The sequence below is a fragment of the Vicia villosa genome, linkage group LG1, assembly GCF_029867415.1.
Source record: "Vicia villosa cultivar HV-30 ecotype Madison, WI linkage group LG1, Vvil1.0, whole genome shotgun sequence".
NCBI classification, from domain to species: domain Eukaryota; kingdom Viridiplantae; phylum Streptophyta; class Magnoliopsida; order Fabales; family Fabaceae; genus Vicia; species Vicia villosa.
In genome coordinates this window covers 27,034,928-27,052,442 of record NC_081180.1, presented here as the reverse complement: position 1 = coordinate 27,052,442, position 17,515 = coordinate 27,034,928, and the positions used below count along the sequence as shown (strand labels likewise).

Below are 17,515 nucleotides of genomic sequence, written 5' to 3'. Positions count from 1 at the left end.
GAGGGCACTTAGATTTTTTTTTACCCCTAAAATCAAAAGAATTTAACATAAACTCAGAAAGATAAACGTAATTTTTTCATATACGTTACATAATAGATGTTTAGGTAAAATAAAGTTCACATTAAAATGGCTTATTTGTTTCCTAAAATAAAAACGAGATAGCATAATAATGGTTTATTTGCTTCTTCTAATGTTTTTGTGATTATTAAAATTGTCTTTCAATGACATCACAATTAATCTAACACCTTACTCTGTCTTATTCTCTTAAGCTCATCGATCAAAACCGTCAAATTCTCATGTGACGAACCACCTTCACAAACAACATGTTTAGCTGTTTTTGCTAACTCTTTAACTCTTCCTCTTATTCTAACTGCTTCCTCACCACCGTCCATCAACCTTCTTAAAGCCTTCTCTATACAATCTTTCCCCACCACCTTTTGCATCTCTCGAAAAGCAGTCGTAAGCCACTCATCCACACCGACTTCAACTCCAATTCCATGCACCTCAGTTATCAACTTCTCATTATAGAACTGATCGCTATGTACTGGCCACGTGATCATCGGAACACCGGTACTCACAGCCTCCGCCACAGAGTTCCACCCACAGTGAGTCAAAAATGCACCCACGGCACGGTGGCCCAATATAACCACTTGTGGTGCCCAGCCCCTTACAATCATCCCTTTACTTTTCTCTTCAAAACCTTTAGGAAGCCATTTTTCATTCTCCACTTTACTCTCATTCTCCTTCCCTTTCTTCTCGGGAACAACCCATATGAATTCATAACCCGATGCTTCTATCGCACTTGCAATCTCATACAATTGCTCATCAGGGAAATAACAAAAGGTTCCAAAGCTTATATAGATTACTGAGTTATCTTGCTTTGAGTTGAGCCAGGTCAAATACTTTTGCACGCTCATGGTGCTTTTTTCACCTCTCATAGCCTTCTTTTGAATGGTTTTATGAACAAGAGAAGCCGGTCCAAGATGCCAAGCCTTATGACCAACGGTTTTCTCGTAATACTCAAAACATTCTTCTCCATCTAGCTCTATAAAGCTGTTAATGATGAAGCCATGGCTTTTTTGTGCTATTGTAAGTAGAGGATCAATGAATGATTTGGAATCTATGGGTGGTGTTGAACTAATGGTGACATCGTAAGGGAAATGAGGAACAAGGAAAGAACCGGAAGCATCCTCAGGGAGAGGGTGTAATTTGAGGGCTTCCATGGCACATATGGTAAAGAGTGAGAAACCGTTGAAGGCGAATCTTGGAATGGTGAGCTTGTTTGCGAGCTCATCCACCCACGGGAATAAAAAATCCGCCACGATGCAATCAGGCGGATGCTGCTCCACGAAATTCTCAATGTGTATCTGGAGGAGTGTGGTGGCGTGGAAGATTTTACCAGAGCTGTCGAGGTCAGTGACCGAGGAGAGATTTTCGACGCAGTCAGGGAGGCCAACTTCTTGAGAAGGGAATGGAAAAGTGTGAACATTGAAGAAAATGTTGGATTTGGGAAGGATTTTAGCGTTTAAAGGAGTGGTGATGATTGTAACAAAGTGGCCTCTTGAGGCAAAGAGAGAAGCTATGTCGCATAGAGGGATCATGTGGCCTGCTGCTAAGTATGGAATGAAGTAAAGTTTGAGTGGTTTCTCCATTTTTGTGGTTGGGAAGCTACTCTGCCTTGTGCTTTTGCATGCAAATTCAGTTCATTCCTTTATATAGCAGGAACTGGAAAACGACGGATTTGGATAAGTCAAATGATATTGTGGTCATCGTTTGTCCATTTTTGTGGCTCACTTTCCATCAAATTATTGTTTTAATTTTATAGTTGAAGATGGAAAAATCGACTTGGAATCTTTGGATAAGCCAAAGGATGATGCGGCCTGCTCCATTGAAATAGGAAGAATCGGCATTTTAAAAGATAAAAACTAGAATCAGCTTTGTTTTGGGATCAACTGGGCGGCTTCTAGTTCAATTAAATTGCAATTTTTAAAATTATACCATTTACTCGTTATAAAATACACTTATATAGTAACCAAAAAAAAAAAATAGACTTATATTTAATGCATTTTAATTGATAAGAAGAGAGAAAAAACCAAGCATCAGCCTTGTTTTGGTATCTAGTCACTTTATTTCCAAAAATAAGTGTCTTAATTTATTATTTCTGCATTAATGATAATTTAAAGGCAAAATACCCTTTTTCGTCCTCTAACTTTTACTCGAGGTCCAATTTCGTCCCATAATTTTTAAAAAGTTCAAATAACTCCCTTATCTATTAAAAACGTACCACAAGAGTCATTTCCGTCCAACACAGGCAAACGGACGTTAGTAGAAGCTTATGTGGCAGCTTATGTGGACGTTACTGTACTCTTCTCCTTCGTTAAAAGGAATTGGGGGATAGGGTTAAACCAGATTCTTCTTCATTTTCCAGATTCTTCACAAATTGGGGGTTAGGGTTTGCTTGATTCCAACATTTTGAGATTGGGAAGAAACTGGGGGTTAGGATTTTGCAGGAACATGAAGTCGCATCAATGTTCTTCTCATATCTCAGCAGGTAGCCATGAAAGTTTGAATTCTGAGAATTGTAGGAAAGCGAATCTGCATTGTAATGTTGTGGTATGCCATTGTGGAGCTAAAGCCACCCTACGAAAGTCCAAGACAACAAAGACTTTTGGAAGACAATTTTGGGGATGTCCCAATTTTAAGGTATCTTAAGTTTTTAGAGATTGTTGGTTTTCTAAGTTTATGGTAATTTAACAGCAATCTATGGCACATGTAGGGGCCTGTGAATCCTGGGTGTGGATTTTTCGAATGGTATTTGGAGGAAGTTGTAGATACAGATGGTGATTGTATGCAACATATGGTGGAAAAGTTAGGAAAAAAATTTGAAGAGATACAAATGGATGTTACCAAAGTTAGATTGTCAACTGAAGAGATAAGGCAGGAGACTGATCAAATTCAAAGGCAACTGAAGAAGATGATGAAATTGGAAAAATTTTGTGGCTTGATGATTATGATCATGTTATTGGTTCTGTGTTTTTTTAAGGTCTAGGTTGCTCATGTTAAGGTTTAGGTTGATAAGGAATTAGATGTTATTGGAAAAATCAGTAGATGTTATTGTTGATGTAATCCGTAGATGTTTAGCTTGATGATGTAATTTTAAAGTTTACCAATTGATGTACCTTTTATCATTAATGAAATCAGTGGTTTGGTTAGTGTTAAAATTATCAGTGGTTTGGTTAGTGTTAATGAATACAATATCAAACATGTGTTTCAAATTGAAAGATTGCAATAACACCATACATGTTCATTATCCATACATGTTCAAAACCAAACTTGTTCAATACCATACATGTTCAAAACCATAGATGTTCAAAATCAGACATGCTTAAAAGCTTACATGTTCAACATAATACATGTTTAAAAGCATACATGTTCCAAAAGCGACACTGCCAAAATATGAAACTAACAGTCTAAACAATCTAAATATCCTAAAAATTCTAAACATTCTTCTTGGATGAGTTTCTCTTTGTTGGAGTTGTCCTTCTAGTAGTTGGGCCAATTCTTGATGCTCCTAATCTTGTGGTTGGTCCAGGTGGTACCCAAGGTGTTGGTGCCCTTCTCACTCCTAATTTCTTTGCCTTCTGAGCAGCAGGTTGTCTGCTTCTGGATGTCTGAGAAGGCTGAGTTGTTTGCTGTTGAGTTGGCTGAGAAGCTTGTGTTGGTTGCTGGTGAGTAGGCTGAGAAGCTTGCGTTGGTTGCTGTTGAGTAGGCTGAGAAGCTTGTGTTGGTTGCTGTTGAGTAGGCTGAGTAGAAACCTGTTGAGAAGCTTGTTGAGTAGTTTGTGTTGAGTTTTGTTGAGTAGATTCAGTAGTTTGTGTTGGCCCTGTTACCTTACATGTGGCTTTGTTGTGCCCAGATTTCTTGCATCTACTACACTTCACAAAAACGAGTTATTTTGAATAAAACTGTAGATAGCGACAAGTGACTCGAATATCGTCTCACAAGGATTCTTAGTTGTTACTAACCGAATGGAATTCGAATTAAGGGGGGGTTGTTTCGTGTTCAATTATAAAAATGCAGAAAATAAGTTATTATAAAAAAGTGATTATCTGAATAAGCTGAAACGAATCAACCCACTGTATCAACTTCCGACTTATCATTGATCCCTATAAAATTTCAATTCCCTAAACGGGTCTGATCCTATTCGACTACAAAAACTACTGACAAGCGCAATAGCAATTATACGAAGTCTGTCCCTGAATTCCGGATAAAGCAAACAGATTATAAGCTATTGTGAATTAAGCAAACACAATATGATCGAACGCGACAATGCAAAAGCTACACTAATCACGAAATTGATTCAAGAACAGACAACAATCAAATTAAAGAATTCTATCATATAAAAACAATTAAATTAAGCAAGCAATTGTAATTATAGATTGAATTCAAAGGAACAGATTAATGGAAAATTATAAAAGAACCTCAAAGCGGCATCTGATTACAGTGAATTGATCCTCGAGGTTTAGTTCTCCATTACCGTACAGAGCAAAAGAGTGGAAACAAAATTGTGAATAGTAAAACGTGATAAACAGTAACACGGCTGCTAGACCTATTAGGAATCAGCCAAAAAACGTTTATGACCCAACTGGGTCGAATGACAAAACCAGGCCCACTACTAAACGACCCAAAAACTGAAAATTAAATAGTGCTGCAGCTTTAAACACAATTCTGGGAAATATAGGTTCCGATTCTGACTTTGACTCCAACATAAAAGTTGTAGCTCTTTTTCTTAGCTTTCCGGCGATTATTAGAACGCCTCAATCGGACTCCCGGAACTCCAGTTATGATCGTTTCCGTGCAGACTACTAAAGCTGAAAAATAAATACGAAAATCAAATAACAATAAAAATAATTTAAAATATAAAAACATTATAAAATACAAAAATAAGACAAGCAAACTATGGAAATGTATAAGTACAACCGTAGAGGAATGTGCATCAAAATACGCTGATCAAATTCCCCCACACTTGAACTTTTGCACTCCGAGCAAAATGAAAAACAAAACAAAGAAAGCAGAAATACATCAATAGTTACTCATCCTAGGCTACCAATCTTCTTCCGGTAAGTTTGCATCGATAAGTACTAGTCTTGCACATTAAGGACATCGTAAGAACACTAACCACAAATATGAAGACATAAGCCTCCTAAATACAAAAACCAATTCAAATCATATTATTATACCATAGCCTAACTTACTAATCCTTTTTGCTCTTTTTCATTCAGGCGCAATCACATTAAGCCCGTTATCTCCACACACTTATAGCAGGACGACCGGTTAGTGACTCTGATCCTTTTTTGCACGGGGTTCCGGTACTGACGTGGCATAACCTTTTGTTTACTCAGATGTAGTTGCGGGGGATCGGACCGTAATCCTCCCTACCAAGTTCAGCACCAGAAACCGCTGAACCAACTAAAAAAGAGTTTTGAAAAACTTTTTCTTTTGAAGGTTCCACAACCGTTGGGTTAAGTGACCGGGTGAGGGTCACCAAACTTAGAAGGTGCATTCCCTTTTTCTTTTTTTCTTTTTTTCTTTCGGAACACTCACTTATATTCATCGGCTTCCCTGCGTAAAGTGTGTGAGAGATGGTGCCGACTGCTGAAATAAACTACTCAAGAGCTGTCAGAGAATGAGAATTTAAGGCTAAAACATAATAAAAAAATTTCAAATCGATTTCCATATGCAGGAGACTTACGGTGTTAGAACGATACCAATCTTGTGAATTTTTCCCACGTCTCCGCAAACTCGACTCAAATCAGTCTATAGCCTAAAACTTTCAAGAAGATGCATTTTTTATTGGTTGAAATTAAAACAAAAACAAAAAAAAATTGAAAGAAAACAAAACAAATAAATGATTCTCTCCCCCACACTTAAGACATACATTGTCCTCAATGAAAGAACATTAATATAAAATAAGAGTGAGAGAAAGGAAAGAACACACCCGAGTAGTCAAGGGGGATAAGTGATCACATAAGCTGCCTTTCCCAAAGAGATATCTTCTACATTTTCTTCTTCCAAAGTGGGGCTCTCATGGAGTAGCTTTGGGTAATGCTCATCGTCCTTAAAAAGTGGTTTAGCTCCTTCGCCTTTTATTCCAGGATCAAAGAATGTTCTTCTAAAAGTAAAAGTGTCAAATGGACACGTGAAGGTGCTCTCATCTTTCACGACATCAAGGAACCAAAGGTTATGGGGCTGCCTCACTACTTTTGCTACATCTTCAAGTGAGATCCTATGCACACACATGGACGAACTAATATCATAAATGTCATCCAAGGTCCATCCAATTCCTTTCTTATGCTTCTTCAAAACCTGCAAAAACTTACTTTCTTGATCAAAATAAAGTTTAGAAGAAATTATAACCGGAAGTTTTTCATTCATCTCTAAATAAGCATATTTAAGATTTTCAGGAATTGGTTTCAGCTCTTGGGAAGGTGGTTGTTCAATGGATGGTTTGTTCCGGGCAGCCGGGATGTCGAGAGCTTCATCTACATGAACAACTTCATTTGCAACCTCATCTGCAGTAAGAATATCATTTTGCAAGGCAAGCTCAATTTCAGCACAAACAGAGCAAATATTAGTGTCAGTACAAACATCACAAGAGTAAACATCATCAAAACCAGACAATGATGGAAAATCATCTGCAAACGAATCAGTACAAATATCATCAACATTTTCAGAAAGCAACTCTATTTGAAAAATGGATTGCTCATCCAAGGGTTGTTGGTTTGCTCCTTGAGCTTGCTGCATGGCATTCATCAAAGTGGCAAGTTGTCCAATCTGTGTTTGCAAAGTCTGAAGAGTAGAATCTATGTGTTGTTGATACTGAAGATTATTTGCAGCCATTTGTTTGACAATATCCTCTAGTGAAGGTTCGGAAGGTGCAGAGCACACAGCCTGAAATTCATTCAGATGCATATGCGGATCCTCACCTGCAAAACCATTAAACCTAGGCAACAAATGTGTTAAACCATATTCCAATTCAAAAGGTACATCAACATCAGGATACTCAATGCATAAGTTCGCATCAGGGGCAGCCAACTGCCTTAAGGTTCTTTGTTCAGCCATGGGTTCAACATACACCGAAATACCGACGATGTCCCATACATGCATAAACGAATAGAAAGAATAAAAACGATTAAATAAATTCAGAAAAATATAAAAACACGAAATTTAATCTAATTAAGACAAATTAGAATTTTAGGATTTTTTTTGTATTTTTTTTACTCTATGAAAATAGTAAAAAATTCATTAAAAATAGAAAAACGATGAATTTGGCAATTTTGGCTCAAATTCCCTTACTCTTTTAGAGTAAGGAAGTATTAATCGTACGATTTTTCTACTTCCAGTAGGAAAAACTGTTTACAATCAAACACAATGTTTTTCAAAAACTGAATTTTTCGACTCTAAACGCGAATTGGCCAAAACCGTGAGGAAACTATGGCCAAAACACACAAACACTACACCTAGGACTCTAATATCAGTTAATATTCACAAGAATCCCCGGCAACGGCGCCAATTTGATCCGCTGTCGCACGCGGATCAAAAACGAGTTATTTTGAATAAAACTGTAGATAGCGACAAGTGACTCGAATATCGTCTCACAAGGATTCTTAGTTGTTACTAACCGAATGGAATTCGAATTAAGGGGGGGTTGTTTCGTGTTCAATTATAAAAATGCAGAAAATAAGTTATTATAAAAAAGTGATTATCTGAATAAGCTGAAACGAATCAACCCACTGTATCAACTTCCGACTTATCATTGATCCCTATAAAATTTCAATTCCCTAAACGGGTCTGATCCTATTCGACTACAAAAACTACTGACAAGCGCAATAGCAATTATACGAAGTCTGTCCCTGAATTCCGGATAAAGCAAACGGATTATAAGCTATTGTGAATTAAGCAAACACAATATGATCGAACGCGACAATGCAAAAGCTACACTAATCACGAAATTGATTCAAGAACAGACAACAATCAAATTAAAGAATTCTATCATATAAAAACAATTAAATTAAGCAAGCAATTGTAATTATAGATTGAATTCAAAGGAACAGATTAATGGAAAATTATAAAAGAACCTCAAAGCGGCATCTGATTACAGTGAATTGATCCTCGAGGTTTAGTTCTCCATTACCGTACAGAGCAAAAGAGTGGAAACAAAATTGTGAATAGTAAAACGTGATAAACAGTAACACGGCTGCTAGACCTATTAGGAATCAGCCAAAAAACGTTTATGACCCAACTGGGTCAAATGACAAAACCAGGCCCACTACTAAACGACCCAAAAACTGAAAATTAAATAGTGCTGCAGCTTTAAACACAATTCTGGGAAATATAGGTTCCGATTCTGACTTTGACTCCAACATAAAAGTTGTAGCTCTTTTTCTTAGCTTTCCGGCGATTATTAGAACGCCTCAATCGGACTCCCGGAACTCCAGTTATGATCGTTTCCGTGCAGACTACTAAAGCTGAAAAATAAATACGAAAATCAAATAACAATAAAAATAATTTAAAATATAAAAACATTATAAAATACAAAAATAAGACAAGCAAACTATGGAAATGTATATGTACAACCGTAGAGGAATGTGCATCAAAATACGCTGATCAATGTGGCTTTGTTGTGCCCAGATTTCTTGCATCTACTACACTTCACAATTAGCCCAGTTCTCCTAAGTTTTCTGTCAGACCCATCTATCTCTCCTTGTTCCAGATTCCTTTTCTTCTTTGGTCTTCCAGGCATCTTTCTGTACTTTGGAGGATGGACATCTGGGTATTGTGTTTTTTCCCATAGGTTTGAACCATTAACAGGGTAAATGACTGGTTTGTATACTGCAATGTACCTGCTCTTCTTATAGTACTCAGGAATATAATCTTCAAATTTGAAGTTCCTACTCTTCATGCATGACAAGGCATGCACACATGGCAAACCAGTTAGTTCCCACCTCCTACATGAGCATTTGCTGTCTTTCAGGTTCACTGTAAACATCTCATTTGGATCTTGCACATGCTTAACTTCAAATATATGTTCATCAGACATCCTACATATTAGATAAACCAAACCATCAGAAGTAACTAAATATTGTTTATCATACCAAACCATGCCAGGTACATCAAATATATGTTACACACCTTACAATCCAATTGTTTGTGCATGTACTAGTTTTCTCCACTTGCTTTCTTATGTTTGGTAGCACTGCATCATCAGACAGATTTTGGAACCTCATCCTGTTGGTTGCCCACCTCTCCATGAAATAAGTTCTGATCTCTTCAATCATTGTTATAAGAGGCTTGGACCTTGACTCAAGTATCACACTGTTGAATGACTCAGACATGTTGTTGAGTAATGTGTCACATTTGTTGGTTACCTGGCATAACATTCAGAAGCATTCAGAACCATTCAGAAATAAGTTTAAAAATTTCAGTGAAGTTTACCTTAAAATGTGATTTACTCCAGAATCTGGGAGATGTCTTCAACATATGCAGATATGCCTCACCATTGATAAGCCTCATAGCCCTCGTTTCTCTTTCCCAAATGAGATAGCATCCTCGGGGAGAGGGTGTAACATGAGGGCTTCCATGGCACATATTTTAAAGAGTGAGAAACCGTTGAAGGCGAATCTCGGAATGTTAAGCTTGTTTGCGAGCTCATCCACCCACGGTAATAAAAAATCTGCCACGAAGCAATCAGGTGGTTGCTGCTCCACGAAATTCTCAATGTGTTTCTGGAGGAGTTTGGTGGCACATGGAAGATTTTACTGGAGCTGTCTAGGTCAGTGACGGAGGAGGGGTTTTCGACGCAGTCAGGGAGGCCAACTTCCTGAGGAGGGAATGGAAAAGTGTGAACGTTGAAGAAGTTGTTGGATTTGGGAAGGATTTGAGCGTTTAATGGAGTGGTGATGATTGTAATTTGTAACAAAGTGGCCTCGTGAGGCAAAAAGAGAAGTTATGTCGCACTGAGGGATCACGTGGCCTGCTGCTAAGTATGGAATGAAGTAACGTTTGATTCGTTTCTCCATTTTTTATCTATGGCAGGTCGAATCACACTTGCTAAATCGATTCTTGAAGCTATTTCGATGTATTCCATGATGTGTAATAGAATGCCTCGTGGAAGCATGAAATAAATAGAGAGGGCGCAAAGGCAATTCATCTGGGGCGATATGGATGAGAAGCAACATCTCCATACTATTAGGTGGAGAAACCTTTCCAAAAGCAAAAAGGAATGGGGGACTGGGTTTGAGAAAGCTTAAACTCGTGAATCAAGCATATCTAGTCAAGCTTTGCTGGAAATTCTATAGAGGTGGGAAAATGTTGTGGTGCAGAATGATCAAAGGTAAGTATGGTAGGAACTATGTTGGTGACTGAATAGGGTTTGTCAAACCTTATGACCCTAGTCATTGGGGGAGTATTGTTAAGTGCTAGTCAAGGATTAATAATAATGTTGCCTGGAATGTGGGCAATGGGGGAAGAGTTAACGCTTGTAAAGATTGTTGGGTCGATCATAAGAGTGTTCTAAAGTTTCATATTAAAAGTTTGTCAAAAAAAAAAAGGTAATATACAAGCACCTCTGAACAAAAAGGTGAATGAGCTCATAACGGAAAATGGAGATTAGGATTGAGTTACTTTTAGTCAACTGTTTCATTAGGACATGCTGTAAAAAATGGGATGGATTTCAGTGACATTACTGTATGGTGACTTTCATAACTTTGGTTATCAAATTACTTTAAAATATTAATATAATTGTATTACTTATTTATTGATCCATACAAGGGACTAAAGTCACCAAAGTTATGGTTCAGTAAAGTCACTTAAACCTAGTCCGTAAAAAGTTGCAGCTATTCACCCCCTTGCACTGAGTTAGGCGTGGATGATTGCAAGTGGTGAGGCACCTCAACTGGTAAGTTTTTGATTGTCTTTGCGTATGAGAATTGGACTGACACAGGGAACAACACTAATTTAGGCATTGGAAAACTATATGGAGAATTAAGGTTCCTGAACGAATCCATACTCATATGGATGACAAATCTAAAAATTTAAAAATGAAAACAGTTTTTGTAAGTATTCATTCAAAAAATAATTTTAATTAGAACTATTCAAACAACATGAACGGATAAGATCTTCAAAATTCCAAAAAGCAAATTATTTGTTTAAGAATCTCCAATAATGTAAATAGAACATCAGCCTCATATCTGCAAAAATGTACCAAGGTTAAAAAAATTAACAAGGTTTTCCTTCTTTCACTATTCTCAAAATTTCATCTCTAAATCAATTGAATTGACAAGCCCTGAAACTTTCTTCTTTTCCCTCAAAAACTGCTAAGTAACCTTAAATTATGATTATATATACTTGCACCCATTCAATTTCGGAGGGTATTGTAAAATTTCCATAATTATGTTGTCATTTGGAGGAGGCTCTTGGAGTTTGTTTTTGTCCACATAATGCCTTGTGTAGTTCCTACACTTTGTGCTTACTATTTCTCTTCACATAAATATGTTCAATTCATGTCTCATACAAGAATGCAAATTTGACATATAGTCATATAAGATTTGCAATAGCTATCATCATTCTCACACTATTCAATCTGCTAACAGGAGCAAACACTTCTGTACAATCTACTCCATGCTCCTATTTCTGCTATAATGAAACTTCACACTTGCACCGCATGCTTCATTTTCTCTTCAAAAGAAGATATGCAACAAATCTAATCAAAATTCAGTAAACTTATTTGCGTTATGCCTATTTCTAACAGTTAATAATGAACACCCTTAACTGTAGCTTATCACCTTGCAAACTGCACTTTCTAATACTTAAACCCCTTTATTTGAAAACTCCGGTAGCACTATTTAGGTTCAAGAGTTTGTTTAGTTTTGATGTTTCTTATAATCTAAAGTACTAAAATTCCCGTAATTGGTCATATATAGATCAATTAGTTTGAAATTAATTTTCTTTCCCGAACTGAAACACAGAAAGGACAAGCACCAAAATTATTAGAGTCCACTGAAATTAGAGAACAATCAAAACCTTCTATTTCATTCAAATACATAGTAGTTAGGGTCAAATTTATAATGAATTGCTTTGAGTCAAAGTCACATAGTTTTGATATTGATCAATATGGATAAACTAATCAGAATCATTTTCAAACAGGGACAAAAACATTAGAATAAATTCCAGCTACAGCCTACATACATGAATAATAGTGAATCACACAAACATAGATGTCAATGTTATCAATAAGCATGTTACAAATACTTACCAATAACCATTTCATGACATATTATATTAGCTCATATAGTACACTAACTCGTGTTACAAATGCATTCAAACACATATGATTCAAAACGTCAGTCTTCTAGTTTGCGTCCGTCATCTTCAGCTATCTCAATTCACCATGGATGCAAAGACTCTACATACATAGCCACTTCGGGAAACCGGCATTGTTACTGTAGGAGCTATGCTCTAGTTCAATATAAATATCAAGAAAATAATGAAGCATCTTTCTTGTTTGTGTCATCTTCCTAAGCTTGCTGGTTGTCACCATAACCACCAGGGAGTGAAAGCAGAGAATCTATATACATAGTCAAATTGCATCTAAGATAATAATTAGGATAAGAATGTTGCTCCAGACACTGTCCACTTTTATCGTACTTCACCAGTCCATCTTCACCATCTGTCCCAATAATATCATCACTTTTAGTACAACACAATGGAAAAAATGGATCACTAGGAAGAGCAAGAGCCATAGTCCAAGAGGAGTTCACTTTGTATTCTTTCATCACCCATATTTGAACCATATCATTTGTGTAATACTTAGTATATACACTGAGAAATTCTCCATAAACCCACAAACCACACTCCAAACGACTACCGTCAGAATCAGTCGGCAAAAGCATATATGAAAGTTTCCTTTCCATTAAATCAAATACAACAATAACATCAGTTTGTAAATCATAACGATAAGCCACCCAATGAATAGCTCCCTTATAGAGCAAACCACCTTTGGGCTCATCCTCCTGGAATACATAAGGGAAGTGAGGACCCTCAACTTCTTTCCATGTATTAGATTTCAATGAGAAGTACTCCAAGCGTAATGGAGGATCGCCTGAATCAATGCGAGACATTGAAACAACCAAATAATCCTCGGTTGAATCGTCATACCCAAAACCATAGAAATATTCAGCATCTAAATTGAACCCAAAAGGAGATAAAGGAATGTGTTTATGAACTCCAGTGGATGGATTCCAAAGGTATGGATTCCAAAGATAGATGCTTAAGGAACTGCAGAAAAGTAAGAAACCTCTACATGACCCTGTAATTTCAAGACCTCTAAAACCCTCTGGAAGGTTGAGTGAAAAAGAAGCATTGTCATCGTCAAGCGATGCTTCAAAATCTATGGATCGAGATTGATGAGTTGAAGTTGACATTAATAGAATTCTACGAGTGTGTGTTGCAGAGTTAAGTTGAAAATGTGAATTTGCAAAATGGGGATCATGAGAGATGAGAGAAAACCATAACTTACAAACAGACTTGAAACGTATAAGAGACTTTACCGGCAACCTCAGTAAGATTTGGATAATCAATTTGTGAGGCAGAAGCATGGTCGATCTTCTTTTACGCTTGGGTGCTGTGCGCAAAATTTCTTCACTGCTCACTGCAAGGTCGGCTTTGTGCAGCGCCGCTCTAGGTTACAGATGAATGAATGATGAAAGGCGAATTGGGCTTCAACCCAAGAGCCCACTTATATTTTAATAATACAGCCCAAAATATTTCTTCACAAAATTAGCATACTACTGTGCAGAAAAGTACAATTAACATAATAATTATATTTAAATTTATTATTTGTTTTTATTTAATATATTATTGATTATTCAGTAACCCAAAATAAAAAACATATCATTGTTAAAATCAAATGAATAGGTACACAGTGAGTGGTCACTTGTATATCCAAAATAGAAGTAACAGACTAGCCTAAATACATGAAAAGAGTAACGGTTATTCCTAATCAGTAGATTTATATGCTAACACGCCACCACAAGTTGGACGGTGGACGGAGGCAAGGCCAAGCTTGGTCATGAAGGAAGAAAAGGCCAGTGTTGAAAGAGGTTTGGTTAGAACCTCGGTAATTTGTGCAGAAGAAGGAACATGAAATAGTTTAATAGGACCTGATTCTAGCTTTTCACGAATTAAGTGGAACTCCATTTCGATGTGTCTGAAACGCGCGTCAAACTTCGGATTATGGGCTAAGTAAACTGCAAATCGGTTGTCAGGGTATAATGCAGCAGGTTGAGGAAACTAAATGTGCAGATTTTGAAATAATGGTAGAGAAGATTGCTTCATGACCAAGACCTCCTTAGTTCAATCCTTGCATAATGTAAAATTTTGATTTTTTTTTCCAGCTTTGTTTGATAACTAAATATAATTAAAATAAATAAATAAATGGATTAAAAAATAATTGAAATAAAAAATAATATGTCTACCTCATAAAATTATTACACATGGCAGTCCAATCATGATTCAAAAGTAAAAAAAAATAATCGGGTTGAGAAAAATATTAAGAGAATGACTAATTTGTCTCGTTAAATTTTGCAAGGGATTAAATGTAGATTTTTTTATTCTTAGAAATCAATTTGGACTTTTTAATTTTTGTGAGGGACTAAAATGGGTCTTCCGTCTTTAAAAATGAGACTTTTTTTTTTACCAAGGCAAAACTAACTTCTTTCATTCAATAAAATGGGTTCAATACAAGGAGGTATACAATTAACGTAACTACGTCGAGACCAGGAATTGACCGCCTTTGTTAGATAATGAACAACCATATTCGCTTGACGCTTAACAAACTCTACCTCAAAGTTTGGAGATTTAAGTAATAAAAAAATTAGACATTTAAATAAAATAAAAAAATTATATAAAAAAAATAGTAGAGTGACACATCAGAAGCATTGAACGTAAGATGCATAATATTAAAGCAAGAGGGCAATTAGATTTTTTTTTACCCCTAAAATCAAAAGAATTTAACATAAACTCATAAAGATAAACGTAATTTTTTCATATACGTTACATAATAGATGTTTAGGTAAAATAAAGTTCACATTAAAATGGCTTATTTGTTTCCTAAAATAAAAACGAGATAGCATAATAATGGTTTATTTGCTTCTTCTAATGTTTTTGTGATTATTAAAATTGACTTTCAATGACATCACAATTAATCTAACACCTTACTCTGTCTTATTCTCTTAAGCTCATCGATCAAAACCGTCAAATTCTCATGTGACGAACCACCTTCACAAACAACATGTTTAGCTGTTTTTGCTAACTCTTTAACTCTTCCTCTTATTCTAACTGCTTCCTCACCACCGTCCATCAACCTTCTTAAAGCCTTCTCTATACAATCTTTCCCCACCACCTTTTGCATCTCTCGAAAAGCAGTCGTAAGCCACTCATCCACACCGACTTCAACTCCAATTCCATGCACCTCAGTTATCAACTTCTCATTATAGAATTGATCGCTATGTACTGGCCACGTGATCATCGGAACACCGGTACTCACAGCCTCCGCCACAGAGTTCCACCCACAGTGAGTCAAAAATGCACCCACGGCACGGTGGCCCAATATAACCAGTTGTGGAGCCCACCCCCTTATAATCATCCCTTTACTTCTTTCTTCAAAATCTTTAGGAAGCCATTTTTCATTCTCCATTTTACTTTCATTCTCCTTCCCTTTCTTCTCCGGAACAACCCATATGAACTCATAACCCGATGCTTCTATCGCACTTGCAATCTCATACAACTGCTCATCAGGGAAATAACAAAAGGTTCCGAAACTTATATAGAATACTGAGTTATCTTGCTTTGAATTGAGCCAAGTCAAATACTTTTGCACGCTCATGGTGCTTTTTTCACCTCTCATAGCCTTCTCTTGAACGGTTTTACGAACAAGAGAAGCCGGTCCAAGATGCCAAGCTTTATGGCCAACGGTTTTCTCGTAGTACTCAACACACTCTTCTCCATCCAGCTCTATAAAGCTGTTAATGATGAAGCCGTGGCTCTTTTGCGCTATTGTAAGTAGAGGATCAATGAATGATTTGGAACCTATGGGTGGTGTTGAACTAATGGTGACATCGTAAGGAAAATGAGGAACAATGAAAGAACCGGAAGCATCCTCAGGGAGAGGGTGTAATTTGAGGGCTTCCATGGCACATATGGTGAAAAGTGAGAAACCGTTGAAGGCGAATCTTGGAATGTTAAGCTTGTTTGCGAGCTCATCCACCCATGGGAATAAAAAATCCGCCACGATGCAATCAGGTGGTTGCTGCTCCACGAAATTCTCAATGTGTTTCTGAAGGAGTGTGGTGGCATGGAAGATTTTACCGGAGCTGTCGAGGTCAGTGACAGCGGAGAGATTCTCGACGCAGTCCGGGAGGCCAACTTCCTGAGAAGGGAATGAAAAAGTGTGAACGTTGAAGAAGTTGTTGGATTTGGGAAGGATTTTAGCGTTTAAAGGAGTGGTGATGATTGTAACAAAGTGGCCTCGTGAGGCAAAGAGATAAGCTATGTCGCATAGAGGGATCATGTGGCCTGCTGCTAAGTATGGAATGAAGTAAAGTTTGAGCGGTTTCTCCATTTTTGTGGTTGGAAAGCTACTCTGCCTTGTACTTTTGCATGCAAATTCAGTTCATTCGTTTATATAGCAGGAACTGGAAAACGACGGATTTGGATAAGTCAAATGATATTGTGGTCATCGTTTCCATATTTGTGGCTCACTTTCCATCAAATTATTGTTTTAATTTCATTGTGAAGATGGAAAAATCGGCTTGGAATCTTTTGATAAGCCAAAGGATGATGCGGCCTGCTCCATTGATATAGGAAGAATCGGCATTTTAAAAGATAAAAACTAGAATCAGCTTTGTTTTGGTATCAACTGGGCGGCTTCTGGTTCAATTAAATTGTAATTTTTAAAATTACACCATTTACATGTTATAAAATAGACTTATATTTAATGCATTTTAGTCGATAAGAAGAGAGAAAAAACCAAGAATCAGCCTTGTTTTGGTATCTACTCTCTTTTTCCAAAAATAAGTATCTTAATTTAATATTTCTTTCACATTTCATTAATGATAATTTAAATATACTAATAATCAATATTTTAAAAATCGGAATGAACTGACCAGTTCATTCAGTTACATCGTGAAACGAAGATGAATCTGGTTGGATCAACTTTTTTAGTGGTTCAAAATCGGAGTACAACCGAAAAAATCAGATTGAACCGTTCAAAATCATTCGAACCATAAAATTAAAGTCGATTTTGTAATATCGTCCCGTTCAAAAAAAACACATCAAATTAACCACTTTTTTATTTTCAAAAAAATTTAATTTATAAATATTAAAATATAACATATATTCTCCAATCAAAAAAAAATTCCTTGTTTCTATTACATACAAGTTTCTAAATTTTGTCACT

The 17,515-nt window shown here is 36.6% G+C and overlaps 3 protein-coding genes across 3 annotated transcripts; all 3 read right to left on the bottom strand.

Annotated features, from left to right (window-relative positions):
• Window positions 1-233: 233 nt before the first annotated feature.
• Window positions 234-1,664, bottom strand: LOC131632108 (UDP-glucose flavonoid 3-O-glucosyltransferase 7-like). Its single transcript, XM_058902883.1, has one exon. The coding sequence runs from the start codon at window positions 1,650-1,652 to the stop codon at window positions 234-236; it is 1,419 nt and encodes a 472-aa protein (XP_058758866.1). The 5' UTR covers window positions 1,653-1,664.
• Window positions 1,665-12,215: 10,551 nt separating this feature from the next.
• LOC131632124 (F-box/kelch-repeat protein At3g06240-like) lies at window positions 12,216-13,760 on the bottom strand. The gene has a single exon (XM_058902902.1). It carries the CDS (start codon window positions 13,653-13,655, stop codon window positions 12,576-12,578), a length of 1,080 nt encoding a protein of 359 aa, XP_058758885.1. The 5' UTR covers window positions 13,656-13,760; the 3' UTR covers window positions 12,216-12,575.
• Window positions 13,761-15,259: 1,499 nt separating this feature from the next.
• On the bottom strand, window positions 15,260-16,692 carry LOC131632117 (UDP-glucose flavonoid 3-O-glucosyltransferase 7-like). Its single transcript, XM_058902892.1, has one exon. The coding sequence runs from the start codon at window positions 16,676-16,678 to the stop codon at window positions 15,260-15,262; it is 1,419 nt and encodes a 472-aa protein (XP_058758875.1). The 5' UTR covers window positions 16,679-16,692.
• Window positions 16,693-17,515: the final 823 nt, after the last annotated feature.

Coding starts and splice junctions, on each gene's coding strand:
- LOC131632117 (XM_058902892.1), bottom strand. CDS start 16,678: ATGGAGAAACCGCTCAAACTTTACTTCATTCCATACTTAGCAGCAGGC.
- LOC131632108 (XM_058902883.1), bottom strand. CDS start 1,652: ATGGAGAAACCACTCAAACTTTACTTCATTCCATACTTAGCAGCAGGC.
- LOC131632124 (XM_058902902.1), bottom strand. CDS start 13,655: ATGCTTCTGCCTCACAAATTGATTATCCAAATCTTACTGAGGTTGCCG.